The 18,814-nt window shown below is 38.8% G+C and overlaps 1 protein-coding gene across 1 annotated transcript in view; it reads left to right on the top strand.

The window, feature by feature from the left end:
• Nucleotides 1–18,814, top strand: part of GNAI3 (G protein subunit alpha i3) — a 38,314-nt gene that overhangs the window by 10,293 nt on the left and 9,207 nt on the right. Inside the window, exons 2-5 of the mRNA XM_047082430.1 lie at nucleotides 10,278–10,320; nucleotides 10,433–10,574; nucleotides 15,401–15,558; nucleotides 17,789–17,917. Of these exons, the coding sequence (XP_046938386.1) occupies nucleotides 10,278–10,320; nucleotides 10,433–10,574; nucleotides 15,401–15,558; nucleotides 17,789–17,917 (472 nt within the window). The remainder of the gene's footprint in view (nucleotides 1–10,277; nucleotides 10,321–10,432; nucleotides 10,575–15,400; nucleotides 15,559–17,788; nucleotides 17,918–18,814) is intronic.

The following is an 18,814-nucleotide window of genomic DNA, read 5'->3' as shown; positions in this document are numbered from 1 at the left end:
GGACACAGGATGTTCAGGACATATTCATAGCAGTTTATTTCACTGAAGCGGATGGTGGGTGCAAGGGTGCTGGGGTAGAATTTGAGAGTAAGGCTTAGAGGGGAATAAGAAGAATAGAAGCCTTGTGGGTGAGTCCAGATTTATTGTCAGGTATACTTGTGGGGTGAGAGTTGAAGGCCTAGCCAGGCATGGGTGTAGGGCTGAGTAAAGATAGCAAAGGAATGGAAATCTTCTGTTAACTGCCCACATTGAAAATTCCATCCATTGCAGCTGGCATTTACAAAATGTGATTAGGCAACTACTGAATCTCACAGAAACTCAAGCCATTCATCCCACAGCTATTATGTGCCTACTCTGTCCTAGATGGGGTGGGGGAGTAGAAACACAAAAAGAAGGAAGGCACTGTTTTGTGCTTTCTAGGAGTGTGCTTTTGAGTTTAGGACTAATGGAGTCCTAAACAGGTTCAAACCCAAGTAATTACAGTAGTTTGACCAAATATTAGTGTTATGGTGTTTGACACTAAGCTGTAGGACCAGGTTGAGCGTCGTTGCGTGCCCTTAAGGGAGAAGTACACAGATGTGGAAGGGTTTTCAGATCCTACTAGAAAGAGTTTCATTACCATTTTAATCAAAATCAAGAAAACCAATTAGCAGTTTATGAAAAGCAAGGAGATTAGGAGTTGGAAAGACAAGCAAATAATTTTTTTTAGAGTAGACAGACTTGGCTAGAGATAATGAGGTGAAGTGGCTTAGAATGATAGTTTGGGACTTAGTTTTGGAAATTAACCTCTGGGACCCATGCCGAAAGGGTAGAATCTGTGTCAGCCATCAGAGTGGGAGTAGTAACTCCGTGGAGAGGGAATGGAGACGGCTTCAGCAGAGAGCTGTAGTTTGAATTGAGTAGGTTTTCAAGGGTGTTCATATGTAGAGGCATGGCTTGCTTGGAGGGACAGGGGGCTGGGTGAAGTGATTATTCTGATATTTTAGGCTATGGAAACTTACTAATTTCATAAGAAAAATAGATCTAACTTTTCCATGAGACCACACATTCCTTTTTTTGTATTTGAAGTCTCTGTGTCCACCAGTTCCAGGCACATTTGAGAGAATGTTTGTTTAAAAAAAAAAAATGAATAACAATCTTTATTTGCTACATAATGTTTTTCCCGTCTGTAATTCTGCTAACCTTTTCTTTTACTGATTCGGGAGCAACTGGTTTTTGTATTAAGTATGGTACTTTGGAAAGCATTTTGAACGAATGTCATTTTTAACTTTAATCTGAATTTTCATTTTGTTAGTTACTTATGCCTGTTAATAAAAAGAAATCAATGGGAGCAGTAGATAAGTTTATTATTAGAAACAGCATGGACTGCTGCTGTGATCTTTAGTTAGAGGTACTCATATTTTTTTGTTTTTGTTTTTGTTTTTTGTTTTTTTTTTTTTTTTAAGAAAAGCAATGTAACTTGAATTGCTAACTTGAATGTTCTGTTAGTTTGAGCCTATGTAATTATAGAATACCCTGGAACACAAATATAGAAGGTTGGCTGCCAGATAACTCTTACTTCTTTACATTGCTGCACTCTTTAATTCTTTGTACTTTTTGTCCAGTCTTGAGCAGGAGTGGGTGATTGGAGAGCATGCTGATCACTGTATTATGGCAGCTATTTTGAATGGTTGGGTTAAATAGGAAGATGTGGATCTGTGGTTTGATCTGAAGCCTCTGTGTGTCAGAAGTAGAGTTTTAATCTACTTTTAGCATTATAATAATTGTAATCATAGAATGTTAGAGTGCAATCTAGGCCAAAGCCCTTCACATTTTATGTATAAGGAGACAGACAGGCATTGTGAAGTTAGGTGACTTGTCCAAGGTCACACAGCTAGTCATTGTAGAGCTAGCACTAAAATCTGCTTTTCCACTGAATTTATTACGACATGGTATCATTGACTAAAAAAATCTTTTTAAGTGAAGTTAGAAAAATCAAATATATTTTCTGATCAGGCTTTCAGCCTATTGTGGGTGGGAGGCTGTCTATGCATGATCTAGTCATATGCTCCCATGTGTCTGGAAGGGGTGGAAGGGAGGGCATGGGTGGGCTGTAGAAAGACCAAGAAGAGTATCTTGGTTTAGCACTGGCTAGAAGATTGTCTAAAAATAGTGCCATATTGGGACTTAGCTATGCAGACCTCTAGAAAGGGGGCTATGCCCTACTTAAAATGCTGAACTTTTAGGAGTTCAAGATTTCTCCACAAAGGAAAAAGGAAAAGGAGATGTTTGGGTTGCTGTTGGAATAACTGCTAGTACCCATGATAGTGGTACAAAAACCTTTGAGGAACGTTCAAAGAAAAGCTGTAAGAAGTGCAGATGGGTGAGAAGTGTGGGAGGAGAGGTAGTTAGGAGTATCTAAGGGCTGAAAATATATTTAAAGAAGAGAGTGTTTTTGTTCCTCATGGTAGGGTGGAGAAAATGATTAATGCTTTGACACAGTTTGCTGTGGCATTTAGGCTCTAAGTTTCAGTTGTAGTGTGAAAATCCAGCCTCCATCTAGGGTTTTATTATTGTGAAATAGCTGCTAAGTAGTTATACCATTTCTGCTGGATTTTGAACCAACATACACTATCTAGGGAGTTTTTATTAAATTAAACTTTTGGGGACTTAATATTACTTGGTAGTGTTCAAAACAGTGAAAACAGCATTCACGAATAATAGCTGGTTAACATTTATTGAATGCCTACTATGTACCAGGTACTGTTCTGAACATCTCCTATTGACCCTTGTTTTACAGATAAGGAAATTCATTGTGCCTGAAGGCACAGGAGTATAAAAAAGCATAATATACTCATGTACCTTGCTTGGACTGGCTGTAAGGTTTCTTTTAGTCAAAATGAAAGAAGAAAGAGAAGACATCGGGTGACTGTGTTTTTGAATATCAACCATCTTTTAGGGTTAATTTCTTTAAAAATTTTTTTAAGTTTATTTTGAGAGAGATTGAGAGTGGGGGAAGGACAGAGGGAGAGGGAGAGAGAGAGAGAGAGAAAGAGAAAGAATCCCAAGCAGGTCCTGTGCTGCCAGCGCAGAGCCTGATGTGGGGCCTGAACCCACAAACTTTGAGATCATGACCTGAGCCAAAGTCGGATACCCAACTGACTGAGCCACCCAGGTGCCCTAGGGTTAATTAATTTTTTAAAATCAGTGCGTATGTAAGTTGAATGTATTTGCTCATGATAATTATTTACTTATATTAGCACTTCACTGGCCTTTAAAAGTTTTGCAAAGACATTGTCACTGTCTCTCATTTTTCATGCCCATAATTTATGTTATGGGAAGAAATAGGGGGAACATGTGATGGTGTCTCCTCACCAGGAGCTCCTTAAGAATGAAATGTGGGATGTATTTAGGTAAATATAATGATTTTATGGTAGAGTATATACTGGTGAATTGTTTTTCATCTGACCTTGTTCTATTTGATTGTTTATAAGATTTTCTAAATTAATTCTACCCCTTTATCCTCTGCAGATTGTCTTCCTTTTATTGTATAAGACCATCTAATTTGGCTCCTTTTCTCCTTTTTCTCTCAAAAATCTCCATACTTCCCTCCCCTCCCCTCCCCAATCCTTTCTTCCTCTTTATAGGAGATGTTCTTTAGATACATACTGTTTTAAGGATGAGTCTTCTAAGTCGAAATGATTCCATTCCCTCCTGACTTTTCTCCCCTCTGTATCCTATACCTTGACCATTACCATCCCTCCTGCCTACAGAGTCTTCTTTACTTCCTCCCTCTCCAAGCTATAGGTTGTATCTTTGCAGTTCCTTTGTATCTATTCCATTCTTTGTTTCCTTAATATTTTTATTGTGGTAGATTGAAGATGGGAAAATGAATATCTGCTTAAATTTGTGAATTCTTTTTAAGTTTATTTATTTTGAGGGACAGAGAGAGAGAGAGAGAGAACGAGAAGGGGACAGAGGATCCAAAGTGGGCTCTGTTCTGACAGTAGAGAGCCTGATGTGGGGCTTGAACTCATGAACCATGAGATTGTGACCAAGCTGAAGTGAACTGCTTAACCGTCTGAGCCACCCAGGCGCTCCAAATTTGTGATGAGTTTTAAAGGAAGATAGATTTAAAAAAAAAAAAAAAGTGAATAAAATTAGGAAAGTTCCAAACATCATGTAATATGTATTGGGGGAGGGAGATGAGACATGGGAAGCAGTTTTGGGAAGGCCTAAGAGCAAGATGTTATTAGAGAGGAAACTTACTACCAAAGCAATGGAACACAAGAGGATTGAGGTAAAAATTAAGAGTTCAGACCTAATAAGAAAGGGTTATAGAAAATGTTAGAAGAATTTAGAGAGTTATTAGTGCCATTTGGAAATGATAAGAAAGAGGGGCTTTGAGCTAGAAGTTTGAGAAATTTCAGCAGTAACGTAATAGTAAACACTGTCAGGCTCAGCCCTGTGAGGAGTAGAAAGGATTCATTTGAGAAATGCATAAGAAGAGAGATTTTGTTACAGCTTGATGTAAGGAGAGAAGAGTGAGTGGGTTCCAGATGATTCTTAGATTTCGTACTTGGAAGACAGGTAAGATGGTGGCACTTTTCTTGCTGATCTAGAAGCTGAATGGTCAAAGACTTTTGGTATAAAGCAATTCATTCTTTGCACAAAATGCCCTGGAACACCCAATAAAATACATCCTCTGTTTAGTTCTGTGGTCAGTAAGAGGTGCCTTTAAGAGGTGGAACTGGATGCCTAGTAAAAGCTTGGATGAATATATGTAGTGTGATAGTAAAGAGAAGGACAAACTGACATTTTATCAGGGAACCTTGGAAACATGAGAAGCAGGGCAACATACTTTTTTAAAATCGTCACCTTCAGGGGTGCGTGGATTCAGTCGGTTAAGCGTCTCTTTGTTTCGGCTCAGGTCATGGTCTCAGGGTTTGTGAGTTCAAGCCCTCCATTGGGCTCTGTGCTAGCAGTGCAGAGTTGGCTTGGGATTCTCTCTCTCCTCTCTCTCTGCCTCTCCCCTACTTGTGCTGTCTCTGTCTCTCTCAAAAATAAAATAAAGCTTTAAAAATAAATAAAATCACCACCTTCATAGGGTGGACCTTAATGAAATGGGTAGAAATTGGTTCTGAGAATAATAGACTCATTGATTATTTCATTCAGTCCAACATAAATGATAGAAATCCTGCTTTCAATATATTAAAAAATGTGCACGTTACTTCATTTATTTCTATTTTTCCTAGTTAATTTAGTAGCTGTTGCTAACATGGGGTCATCTAGGAATTCTGTGTTTTAAACTAGTATTTAAAATATACCTGGTATGCTTTTGTATTCTCTTCTCCAGAATTGAATCATTTAAAATTTTTTTTAAATTTTCTTAAGTTCATTTATTTATTTTGAGAGAGACAGAGTTCAGGCAGGGGAGGGGCAGGGAGAGGGACAATCCCAGGCTCTTACACAAGAGTTCGAAGTCCTGAAGCCATGAGATCATGACCTGAGCAGAAGTCAAGAGTTGGATGCTTAATTGACTGAGCCACCCAGATGCCTCAGGTTTTTTTTTAGATATCTATGGGAGAAAGCACTTTTTTCTAACAGTGTCATTAAAGATACAGGACAGGGGCGCCTGGGTGGCGCAGTCGGTTAAGCGTCCGACTTCAGCCAGGTCACGATCTCGTGGTCCGTGAGTTCGAGCCCCGCGTCAGGCTCTGGGCTGATGGCTCAGAGCCTGGAGCCTGTTTCTGATTCTGTGTCTCCCTCTCTCTGCCCCTCCCCCATTCATGCTCTGTCTCTCTCTGTCCCAAAAAATAAATAAATGTTGAAAAAAAAAATTAAAAAAAAAATAAAGATACAGAACAGATGAACATAAGGGAAGGGAAGCAAAAATAATATAAAAACAAGGAGGGGGACAAAACATGAGAGACTCTTAAATATTGGAGAACAAACAGAGGGTTACTGGAGAGGTTGTGGGAGGGGAGATGGGCTAAATGGGTAAGGGGCACTAAGGAATCTACTCCTGAAATCATTGTTGGACTGTATGCTAACTAATTTGGATGTAAATTAAAAAAATAAAATTAAAAAAAATTCTTTGTGTTATATGAATATTTAGTGCTACCCCTAATTATTGGTTAGATGATAAGAGCAGAGATAAAGTCGGACAGAAATGTCCTTTTTGAGTATGTAAAAATGTAGATTCCTGGAATTTTCAAATTATTTGAATTTTGTTTTAACTAACAGTTTTGGTTGGTAGAGTTGAGAAATATTTAGTAAAGGATTGTGCTTATTAAGCATTAGTAATTTATCTGTTCCAGAATATTTATTTGCTAGCCAATTTATGTCATGGCCAGTTCTAGGTCCTGGGAATACAGAGATGACTAAACCTTCATGGGGTTTATAGTCTAGTGAGATAGGAAATGAACAAATCTGTGATGTGAAGAACTGATCAGTGCTTTGAAAAAATATAACCTAGAGTAAGAGAGAGAGTGATGGGGTGGGGACTGTTTAGATGGATTAATCAGGGAAGGCTGTTCTGAGGGAAGAAGAAACTCTTGCAAAGACTTTCCAGTCAGAGGGAATAGTAAATGCCAGGGAGCATGAGTCAGGATCTAGCTCACTGAGGACCAGTTTGGTATGTTGGAAGAAGAGCAAGAAAGCTGGTCTGACAAGAGCAGAGAGAACAAAGTGGAGAATGATAGGAATTGAGGGTAAAGTGGTAGGCAGGGACCAGAGCTTGTTTCACCTTCTTGCCCATGGATTTTTTTAAAATTAAAGTTATTTATTTATTTATTTAGACAGAGACAGTACAAATTGGGGAGGGGCAGAGAGAGAGAGAGAGAGAGAGAGAGAGAGAGAGAATCCCAAGCAGGCTCTGTGATGCCACAGCGTGGAGCCTGATGTGGGGCTTGAACTCACGAAACCCTGAGATCATGACCTGAGCTGAAACCAAGAGTCACATGCTCAACCGATTGAGCCACCCAGGTGCCCCTGCCCATGGATTTTAATTTGAGTGTACAGTTGACCCTTGAATGACATGGCATAGGGGTACTAATACCCCCACCCCACCCTGCATACTGAAAAACCTGTGTATAACTTTTTGACTCCCCCAAAACTTAACTACTAAAAGCCTACTATTTTTTTAAATTTATTTACTTATTTATCTTGAGAGAGAGCAAGAGCAGGGAAGGGATATGGAGAGAGGGATACAGAGAATCCCAAGCAGGCTCTGCACTGTCAGCACATAGCCTGATGTGGGACTTGAACTCCCAAACTGTGAGATCATGACCTGAGCTGAAACCAAGAGTCCCATACTCAATTGACCAAGCCACCCAGGCACTCCCTAGTAGCCTACGATTGACTGGAAGTCTTACCAGTAACAAATAATAAACACATTTTTTGTGTTATGTGTATTATTTTCTGTATTCTTACAATAAAGTAAACTAGAGAAAAGAAAATGTTATTAAAATATTACAGTACTGGGGCGCCTGGGTGGCTCAGTCGGTTAAGTGGCTGACTTCGGTTCAGGTCATGATCTCGCGGTCCGTGAGTTTGAGCCCCACGTCGGGCTCTGTGCTGACAGCTCAGAGCCTGGAGCCTGTTTCAGATTCTGTGTCTCCCTCTCTCTGACCCTCTCCCATTCGTGCTCTCTCTCTGTCTCAAAAATAAATAAACGTTAAAATTTTTTTTTAAATATTACAGTACTGTATTGCATTTATTGAAAAAAAATGTGTATAAATGGACCTATGTAGTCCAAACCTGTGTTATTCAAGGGTCAGCTGTAATTGTGGAGACCATAGGAGTTTTGGGGCAGATTTGCGACATGATTTGATTTACCTTTTGAAAGTTCATTGCAGCTACTGAGTGGAAAACTGACCATAGGAAAGGCAAGGTCTCAGGCATTGGACCATTTAGGAAGCTTTTATAGTGATCCAGGCTTGTGGTTTCCAATGTGCTTATGATAATCTATGTGGTATAAGAAGAAACTGTTACAACTATATATTTATTTTTCAAAAATTAAGCTTTACTAATATTTGATATACATGTTGGTACTGGTACCTACATTCTATCTGTGTATTAGTTCCATGTGACCTACCATTTTTGGCCTGAGCAACTGGGCGAGTGCTAGTATTTACTAAGATGAGAACAGGGTGGAGCAGGGTTTGTTTGGGGGTAAGGGTAAGAAAGCAGGAACTCACTTTTGGGTATCTTAAGTTTGAGGTGCCTATTCAAAAATTAATGAGATTTATCAGGTAGGTGGTTTAGATGTATGACTCTGGAACCAAGGTTAGAGATATAAATTTGGAAATCATTAGCATAGAAGCAGTATCCAACAACTGGAGCCTAATTGTGTGAATACATATTTCAGCTTTGCCACTTACTGGCTTTAATTGTGGACAAGTTAACTTGGCATCTCTCTGCTTCATTTACCTCATCTATGAAATGGAGAAAATAAGTGTCTGCCTCACTGGGTTATTGTGAGGATTAAACGAGTTAATAAAAGCAAAAGGCTTAGAACAGCGTCTGGCACGCAGTGTACCCCAGATATTAACTATTGCTATCAATTTATAAATGGTGTTTAAGACCAGGGGATTTGATGAAATGACCTAAAGAATGAATGTAGGTAGAGAAAAGGGCCCAAGGAAGAAGTGCTGAAACACTATAACCTTTCGGATTCAGAGACCAGAGGGAGGAGACTGAGGAGTGGGGTAGGGGTCAAACGAGGAGAATATGGGGTCTGGAAGCCTGCCTAGTGAAGAAAATATTTCAAGGGGAGAAGTCATCATTGGACAAATTCTGTGCAAGAGGTTGGGTAAGATGAGGACCTAGAATTGACCATTGGGTTTGTTAAAATGGAAGCTGTTAGACACCATGAGAAGTGGTTTCAGTAGAGTGGTAGATATGAACATCTGGTTGGGGTGGCTTAAGGAGAGAATTGGAAGTACAGAACCGGAGAACATGGGTATAGACAACTCAGGAAAAGAGAATATGGAGTAGTAGTTAGAGGAATATGTGCAGAGTCCAGGAAAGGCTGGAATGGGGGTGTGTGTTGATTTAAAATGGAAGATACTACAACAAGTTTGTATACTGATGAGAGTGTCCCAGTGGGAAGAGAGAACTTCACATATGAGTGACGTGGGATAATTGCAGTAGCCAAGATTGTCAATAGGTAAAATCAGGTGGTTTAGGGTACAATTGGAGGGATTAGTCTTAGACATTAGCAGAGACCGTTCATCCATTGATGAAGATAGAGAATATTAGTAGGGGTACAGGTAGATTGGTGGATTTGGTTATGGGATTTGGTTATGAACTAGTTTCTTGAGTGCTTTAATTTTTCCAAGAAGGGAGAGGAAAGATCATCACCAGAGAGTCAGAAGTGGGAAAGAGTTTGTAAGGTTTGAGAGAGAGAAGAGGTGGTATGATATAGGCATCTTGGAAGGTGGGAGAATTAATTAATTAATTAATTAATTAATAAAAAATGTGGGAAATGCAGGTGAAATAACACGTTCGGAGGACTCATCTGACATTGGTGATCATTAAAGTGATTCCAGCTTGCAGACGGGGGAAATGTGGTTTTGAGAGCATATATAGAGAAAAAAAGCAGTGGAAGCAACGGCTCCTGTGTTTCTATTTTGAACTCTAGCCACATGGCTGAGAGGATTGCTCTTGGAACATTCCTCAGATCCATGGATGTTGACAGAGGAATTAATAAAAGCGAATAGGCCAAAAACTAATCATTTCATTTTTACCTGTGTTTATTTTCTACATCATGATGTTTTGTGTAGAGGATGAGTTCCTAGAGGTGTTTACATTGCCATATCTCCTTGAGCATGCCTACTTTACACAAATGATATCAAATAGGTCCTGGGATTACTTTCAGTGATTATATTTGGTTGCTAAGTTATGCTAAGAAAGTAAAAAACTCTAATAGGAAAGTTTAGTAGTTTTCTTTTTTTTTTTTTTTTAATGTTTATTTTGAGAGAGAGAGACAGCATGAACAGGGGAGAGAGGGAGACACAGAATCTGAAACAGGCTCTAGGCTACAAGCTGTCAGCTCTAATAGAGCCTGACGTGGGGTTTGAACCCTTGAGCCGGGAGATCATGACCTGAGTGGAAGTGGCTTAACTGACTGAGCCACCCAGGCACCCCAGTTTAGTAGTTTTTCTTGATAGAAAGCCTCACCTAAGTTTGCCCTAGGACCTGTGGTTTCCATTAGTCTAGAATTATCCCTTGTGTCGATTTCATACTTTGTTCAATTACAAGTGAATTCAAAGTCTGGTTTTTGTTTCTTTCAGGTGCCGGAGAATCTGGTAAAAGCACCATCGTGAAACAGATGAAGTAAGTTGGAACATGGCCTTTTGTAAAACTACACTTCCTCATAATGCGTGGAAGTCTGTAGTATCTTTTTATTTTATGTCCGTGGTAATGATCTATGGTTTTCTTTTTAAAGAATCATTCATGAGGATGGCTATTCGGAGGAAGAATGTAAACAATATAAAGTAGTTGTCTACAGCAATACCATACAGTCCATCATTGCAATCATAAGAGCCATGGGACGGCTAAAGATTGACTTTGGGGAAGCTGCCAGAGCAGTAAGTGTTTCTCATTTCCTCTTCACTTGCTCCCTTTGAGTAGATGCAGTTAGGCAAAATTTGCTTCATGTTTTAGGGAAATGAACGTAAGCAACAAGATAAGATGTAGCAAAATACGGTTGCTCATTTGAGAAGTATTAGCAACCAGCTTTAGAAGATATTAGATTACCACCACAAAGAAAAGTCAAGGAAATGGGATTCTGTGGGTATACTGTAGGTTTCTGTGATAATTCTTTTATTCACTTCTTTTATAGCACTGTTTACTTTTATTTTATAGTAGTAAATGCTAATAAGTTGAAATAATCTAAAAGAGGTGCCTCTGACTCCTGAGGTGTAAAGATAAAAGACAAAATCAGTCTCCCAAAGTAAACTTGATAAGGACATGGACACTAAGTCAAAATTTTAGGGGCGATTTTTAGGTATTCAATGGTACTATATCCCTATACTGCATCGGACTACAGCCTATAGAATTGGATGATACGATGTCCTAGGATGATAACTACACATGTCAGATATTCAAAAGTTATGTTGATTAATTATAACACTTCGTGCACTATGTAATTCTTGTTTGTCAATTAGAATGTTTGGTGCAGTGGGAAGAGGGCTAAAATGAAGGTGGGAGATCTTTTATATAGTCCAAGTCTGTATTGTCTAAGAGAAGGCTTGTAATGTATAGAATGATTTCCTAGACCTAAGGCAGACATTCGCTGTGTTCAGAGTGTTATTCCTAGGCGCTATGGACAATAAAAGGAGGCTCTGCCTGGAAAAGCAAAGCCTCTGTGTCTGTGAACTAGCTTAGGAATTCTTACCTACTCTCAACTTATCAAATAATAAGTTATTAGTGCAGATTAATATTCAGTAAATAAGTGGGGAAATTGTTGATGGGAGAAATTACAAAAGGATGGTCATAATTCGATGGTATTTGACTAGGAATCTTAGAAGTGGAGTAAGGGAAGAGGAGCCAGGGAAAAGGTTGTAAAATGATTGGAGACAAGAGTAGCAAAACAGGGGATGAGGAAATGTGTGAGGCACGACTTTTATGTTTTGTAAAAAGCTGCCATATCACAAAAATTGAAGACTTTGTTTCTCTAAGCGTCTGAGAGGGGAAAGTATGCTAGTGAATGCAAGAGTAAACAAAGCATTTTTGTCTTACATCTTTCCATCCCTTCTCTACCTCCTGCTTTTCATTTCTTTTCCTTTCTTTCCTCTTCCCCCCAGCTCTCCCCAGTGTTCTTATTTTTTTCCTCCCTTTTCTCATCCCTTCCGGTCACCTAACTCTCCATCTCTGTCATGTTTGCCATATACGATAACTGGTCAGTACCACTGTATTTAGTCCCTTCCCTCTCTTTGTTGGCTTTTACTCCATCTCAGTTATTTACTCCTTCTCTTTGTTTCTTCCTTTATCTATCACCATCTGTCCTTTATATCTCTTAATCATCCTTCCTCCTTTCTTTTCTTTCCATTGTCAAATTAGCTGTTATTAATGTTTGTGTCCTCACACTGCTTTGTCACCATATACAGTTGATGATTTCTGTCTTAGTTCAATTGCGCTGCTGTAACAAAATACAGACGGAGTAGCTTATAGACAACAGATATTTATCACACACACTTCTGGAGGCTGGAGGTGTGAGATCAGAGTGCCAGCGTGGTCAGGTGAGGGCCCTCTTCAGTTGCAGACTTTTCACTGTGTCCTCACATGGCAGAAGGAGAAGGAAACTCCTTGGCATCCCTTTAATAAGGACACTAATCCCATTCGTGGGGCCTTCACCCTCCTGACCAAGGTACCTCCCAAAGGCCCCAACTCCTAATACTATGACATTGGGCGTTAAGTTTTCAACACATGAATTTTGGAGGGACACAGACATTCAGACCATAGTTTAAATGACCTCCTTTCATTTCTTTCCTTTGTCAGATCTGTGTCATTAATCGTTTGGTCCTAACACTCCTGTGTCACCAGACGTAGTCAACATCTTAATGCCTGTTAAGGCTTCCTGAATCACCTAGCTTTCCAGCATCCACCCATCCTAATCTACAACCCTACATAATTTTTTTGAAGTTTCTCTTTTTCTTCCATATGTAAAGGTTTATATTTATAATTCCTCACTTATCCTTGTCCAGTTTCTTTGGTTGGTTAGAGAGTGAATGGACAAGAATAGAGCTGGATGGCGGGTAGGTTGCTTTTTCATATCTGCTTAAGGGTAGAGATATGAAGTTCATTGTAAAGAGAGGCCTCTTTAAAAAAAATTTTTTTTTTGATCTTTTTATTTATTTTTGAGATAGAAAGCCTGAGCTGGGGAGGAGCAGAGAGGGAGACAGGAACCAAAGTGGGCTACATGCTGACAGCAGAGAACCTGATGTGGGGCTCGAACTCAGGAGCTGTGAGATCATGACCCGAGCTGAAGTTGGGTGCCCAGCCGACTGAGCCACCCAGGTGCCCCAAGAGAGGTCTCCTTAAAGGCCTGTAAAGAGGGTTTATTGTGGGAAGCAAGAGTAGGTCAGTGGAAGAGATTAAGTGGTCAGGAAAAAGTGTTGCTTCTTAAAGCAGTGTTTACAAAGTCAGGACAGCAAAAATATGTAGCTATAGTGCTCGCTCTCTCTCTGTTAATAAAGTTTCTAAAGCTAGAATTGTAGTATTTTAAAAAGTAATGCTTATTGATGTTTTTGAATACCTGCATGAGTATAGTTCAAATTTCAGAATAGACTATAAAGTCTTCACATGTTAAATAAAGCACAATACTATATATACATAGAAGGACATGCTCAGTATTATGTTTGCCAATCAGTGTACTTTTTCAGCTTCCCTCAGTCATTTGTTTCTTTATTTAAATTTTTTTCCTAAGTTTATTTATTTTGAGACAGAGCACAAGCAGGGGAGGGGTAGGGGGAGAGAGAGGGGGGGGGGGAGGGAGAGAGGGAGGGAGACAGAGAGAGAGAGAGAGAGAGAGAGAGAAAGAATCCCAAGCAGGCTAATGGGGCTTGAACTCATGAACCATGAGATCCTGACCTGAGTGGAAATCAAGAGTTGGACGCTTAACTGACTGAGCCACCCAGGCTCCCCAAAAATAAAAATTTTAAATAAATGGGGTGCCTTTATTTATCTGATAGCACAGAGCCTGCTTGGGATTCTCTCTCTCCTCTCTCTGCCCCTCCCCTGCTCGCTCCCTCTCTCTCTCAAAAAGAAATCAATCAACCTAAAAGAAAATAAAATTTTTATCTTTGAAAAGAGAGGAGGGTAATATACATGTTAGATGAAGTTTCTTAGGGATGAGCCTAAAGTATTACTTGAAAGAATGCAGAAAAGCATCTTATAGAGGAGGGCTGTTACTTGGCAAAAGTTTTTAAGGCTGAAGACCCCAAATTTGGCATGGTTAGTTTTGTTTTGCTTAGGTGGGTGCATGAGTTTTGGGAACACAGAGGTCTTAGGAGTTTGGGGTTGTGATTTCACCTGTGGTCTGAAATGCTTTTTTGCTTGCTAGTTTATTTTCATAATGACTACTTACTGATACAATTGATTGCTCCTCTTCCCCCTTTATTTTTTCTTTAACCAGTATATGTGTTCTTTAGTATCTGATTTTAATAGTTATTTGGAAATCTCTTGAGGAAGATAAATGTGAGATTTGAGGTGGAAAAGCATCCCATGAGACCTGGGTTTATTTATTTAAGATTTAATTTTATTTCTTAAGTACTCTACACTCAATATGGGGCTTGAACTCAACCCCGAGATCAAGAGTTGCATGGTCTACTGATGGAGCCAGCCAGGCACTCCACAAATTCTTCTTTTTAATCTTTTTTTTTTTTTTAAGATTGAGACCTTAGTTTAGTGTTAAACTTAGTTGAGTTTTAAACAAGTAAGGGTGGGTAGAATAAAGCAAAAACAATCAAGAGTTCTCATAGCCCTTTTCTGTCTTCTCTGCAGCTCACATGTTTCAGGTTTAAAAACTATAACTACTTACAAAGCTCTGTCTTTGACTCATGAGTTTTGATCAGATCTCTTTGTAACTTTTTTTTTCCTCTTTATTTTTTTTTCCCTTTCTCTCAGAGGATTATTACTCCTTGGGGAATCTAGAAACTGAATTTTTCTCTGAGGGATTTATTTCCCCCACTAGGCTTCCAGACTTCTTAACTATCTCAATTTCCTCTTCTTCCTGTTCTTCTGTCTGAGCCGGAGGGGAAGAGAACACTTTTTCCTTAAATACAATTAATGTTTTACTTGCTCTGACATGTTTAGACTTTACCTCTTACATGTTAGTTTATTCATTTCTGTTTTTATTGTAGGCTTCCTTTAACAGAATGGGAATATGTTCTATGTGCCCATCTCACAGACCAGTTTTTTCTGTTAAAAATCATGATTAACCAGGGTGATTTGTAGGGTAGTCAGAAGAGATCTTTTCAGGGGATGGTGGTATGTGGTAGAGGGACTGAAATAATTCCTCACCTTAGCTCTGCACGTCTAACTATAATGGAGTGAATAGGGGGAATGACTTCATTGTAAATTCTCTCAGACTGCCCTGCCTGGAAAGGTCTCTTTAATACCTCTCTTGAAATAACATAACATACAGTGTGTGTGTGTGTGTGTGTGTGTGTGTGTGTGTGTGTATTTTTGAGAGAGAGTGAGTAAGCAGGTAAGGGGCAGAGAGAGAGGGAGACAGAGGATCTGAAGAGGACTTGAACTCACAGACCATGAGATCATGACCTGAGCTGAATCAGACGCTTAACCGCTGGGCCACCCAGGCAGCCCTGTGTATGTGTGTGTTTTACAGAGACTCTCGTCAGATCTTTAAGAAATGGAGAATCATTTGTCTCTCTTTCTTAATTGCTTTTTTCAGGATGATGCCCGGCAATTATTTGTTTTGGCTGGCAGTGCTGAAGAAGGAGTCATGACTCCAGAACTAGCAGGAGTGATTAAACGGTTATGGCGAGATGGTGGGGTGCAAGCTTGCTTCAGCAGATCCAGGGAGTATCAGCTTAATGATTCTGCTTCATAGTAAGTAATTTTTCCCTGTGAAACTATAACAGAAAATAATTTGGTGACCCTAACAAAGTTCATTGTCCATAAGGAAACATTTAAGTAACAGACACTCTTAGAAGTCTATAGTATCTCTTGTAAAGATGGTTTCAGTTTAGGGCTATATAGCCCGTGGTCATTTTGTATGACTTGGAGAAAAATGTTTCCTCTTGAAATGTAAATGGGAGAATTGGCACGATGAAAAGTAACTCCGTGTTAGTTTATAATAAGTAAATGAAATAGAGAAATCTTTTGCAGCTGGATCTGGGATCTCTTCCAATGCAGTTTAAGTTCCCTCTGCATAAGGACTTTGCCAGCTAGTGAGGGAAATTAGAATAGTGATATCCCTTTTTATGCACCCAGCTCTGTGACTGGGCTGCACTATGGATTTCTCTGGTACTAGTCATCACTTATAAATCTTTTGCCAGATCACAATAGTAGACTTTGTACAGAAAGAGAATGTTGAGTCTTGGAAGGAAGTCAAAGCGTCTATTTGTCAAGGAAATTCTCTTAAATGTTACATATTTAGAGAATTTGTAATTGATACTTGTGCTAGGCTATTACATGCTATCCTATTTTGCTTCTTTTACAATACGTTTATTTATACGACCTGTATCCAGGATGTATTTTTTGAATGTGCCTTTTGGGGGCTTGGTGAGTTCTTGGTACCTGTATGCATTTCTGTATTAATTGAAGGCACTTCTGAGCATTAAGGTATTTTCTTCAATAATCTATTTTCATATTCTTCTAATTTGTTCTAGGAAGAAGTTAAATTAAAAATTTTTTAATGTTTATTTTTGAGAAAATGAGAGAGACACAGAGTGTGAGTTGGGGAGGGACAGAGAGAGAGGGAGACAGAATCTGAAGCAGGCTCCAGGCTGTGAGCTGTCAGCCCAGAGCCTGACACCGGGCTCGAACCCACAAACTGAGATCATGACCTGAGCTGAAGTTGGACCCTTAGCTGACTGAGCCACCCTGGCACCCTGAAAAAGTTAAATTATATTTGAAAAACTTAGTTATTATTTAAATGAAAACTTAACTTTAGAAACAAGGATCTTTTAATATGTTTTAGTTGCAAATGTTGGTAGTTTCAATAATTCTCCCAATAGTCATGAAAGGTAGATTGTAATTATTACCTTTTTTTAAAAAAAATCATACTTCGTTGAGCTCTGAATCATCCAACTACACCAGAGAACATGTGATTTATAGAGTTTTTTCCCCCCTGAGTTTTGGTTGAGGCTTGACTAATTCCTTAACATTAATAGTAGTACTTAGTTTTATAGAAGCTCGTTAATGATTCACTTATAATGGTGCCACCTGTTCTTCAGTTTTCTAGCCAAAAAAATCTTAAAATGTTTTTTCAACGTTTATTTTTATTTGAGAGACAGAGAGACAGTGTGCGAGCTGGGGAGGGGCAGAGAGAGAGGGAGAGAGAATTCCAAGCAGGCTCCAGGCTCTGTGCTGACAGCAGCAAGCCTGATGTGGGGCTTGAACTCACGAGCCATGTGTGAGATCATGACCTGAGCTGAAGTCGGATGCTTAACCAACTGAGCCACCCAGGCGCCCCTAGCCAAAAAATCTTGAGAAACCCTGAAATTACCAGAATTTTAATTTAGCTTTGAAGCAGTCTTTTAATTATTTCACTGAATACTTACAATTTGTTTTTGGACTTAGATTTTTAAGAAAACCACAAGTTTTCCATTTCATGAATGAAAACAGGAAATATGGAAAAATGGAAAATAGTTCTCATTTTAATTTTAGTAATGTAGACACCATTCTCTAATGTCCTATCAAACATCAGAGCCTACAAATGATCCATTAACTATAAATGTCTGAGGGCTTTTGTTTTGGTTTTGTTTTCGTGCTGTGCAATGCGCAGTTGATTCAGTATTTAGCATTAAATTTCAGGAATCTTTCTTTAATAAGAATAACATCTCGATAGTTGTTTTTAATTGGCCCTCATAGTTTAGTTTTGGTAGAATTAAAACCACTTTTGTGTGGTATGTATAGAACTTTAATTGTTCTGTGCTAGGTTCATGCTTTTTCTCATGATGATTTCTGTGATACTGCAGGTCTGATTTTGTTCTGCTACTTTAGTGACAAGTTCAGAATCTACTTTTGGTAAGGAATGAGTTTATAGTTTAGTCTGTTGACTTGCTGTGCACATGGTTGGCTTCACCAGGTAAAAATAAATGTATTTTTTATTTAGTTACCTAAATGATTTGGATAGAATATCCCAAACCAACTACATTCCAACTCAGCAAGATGTCCTGCGGACAAGAGTGAAGACCACAGGCATCGTGGAAACGCACTTCACCTTCAAAGACCTATACTTCAAGTAAGTCCTCAATTCGCCTTTTTGCTAGATGTGCCAAAGACAGATGTCTTTCCTTTAGTTAATCTCTTAATCAGGGTAAAATTTCCCTAGGCAATATTCTTTCTTTTAAAAACCTACCGTCATGTTCGTCAGCCAGTATTTGAATGTTTTAACTGAATGGGGGCCCAAACCTTTCTTCTTTGTCCAGATAACATCAAATATTTTTGTCCATTTGGAGGAATTTAAATTCAAAATTAAATTGTAAATATCAATAAAAGTAATCATATGGTTATCGTTTTATTTTATTTTTATTCTTTTCAGCTGCTTTTTTGTTGGAATCATCAAAACAGGTATTGAACGTTTGTTGTTTAGAAAGGTAACAACAATACTAAGGCTAGAAAACTAGTTTTTTGGCCTAGTCGTGTGGCTTTGTTCTGCCATTTTGATATTAAAATAGAAATGCTTTACTCACCCATGTCAATCCTTCCTTACTGGAGTGCATTTCCCTTTAAGTTTAATGGAATGGAGCTGATACTGTCATGGCTCTTGGACTGCATTGTGCACAGTATCATGCACAACTGAGTTTTTAATGTAGTATAGAATGGAAAATCAATCTGGAGATAGAGGTATTTTGGGGAAGTATGATGATATAGAAAAAGTGGTTGTTTTAGAGAGAGAGAATTCTAGGATATGAATACAAAGGACTTTCTCATTAGCATTAGTTATTCTAAAATAGGCTTCAGCTTATCTGTGTGTTAATGGTCTTTTGTAAATATTAGAACTGTCTTTTTGGTTCCCACTTTCTGCTTTTGTGACCTTTGAGATTAGGAGTAAGCTTTTCCCCTTCAATATATGATGTTCTTTCCAGTTGCTTCATTATGCTTGTATGTAGCCTGTGATACTCAGCAGTGTCAAACG

This window comes from Lynx rufus, unplaced genomic scaffold (genome assembly GCF_022079265.1).
Source record: "Lynx rufus isolate CCGP_SWC_20201006 ecotype Redwood Valley unplaced genomic scaffold, mLynRuf1.p SCAF_2, whole genome shotgun sequence".
NCBI lineage: Eukaryota > Metazoa > Chordata > Mammalia > Carnivora > Felidae > Lynx > Lynx rufus.
Note: the sequence above shows the minus strand (reverse complement) of the source record. Positions and strands in the feature narration are given on the sequence as shown.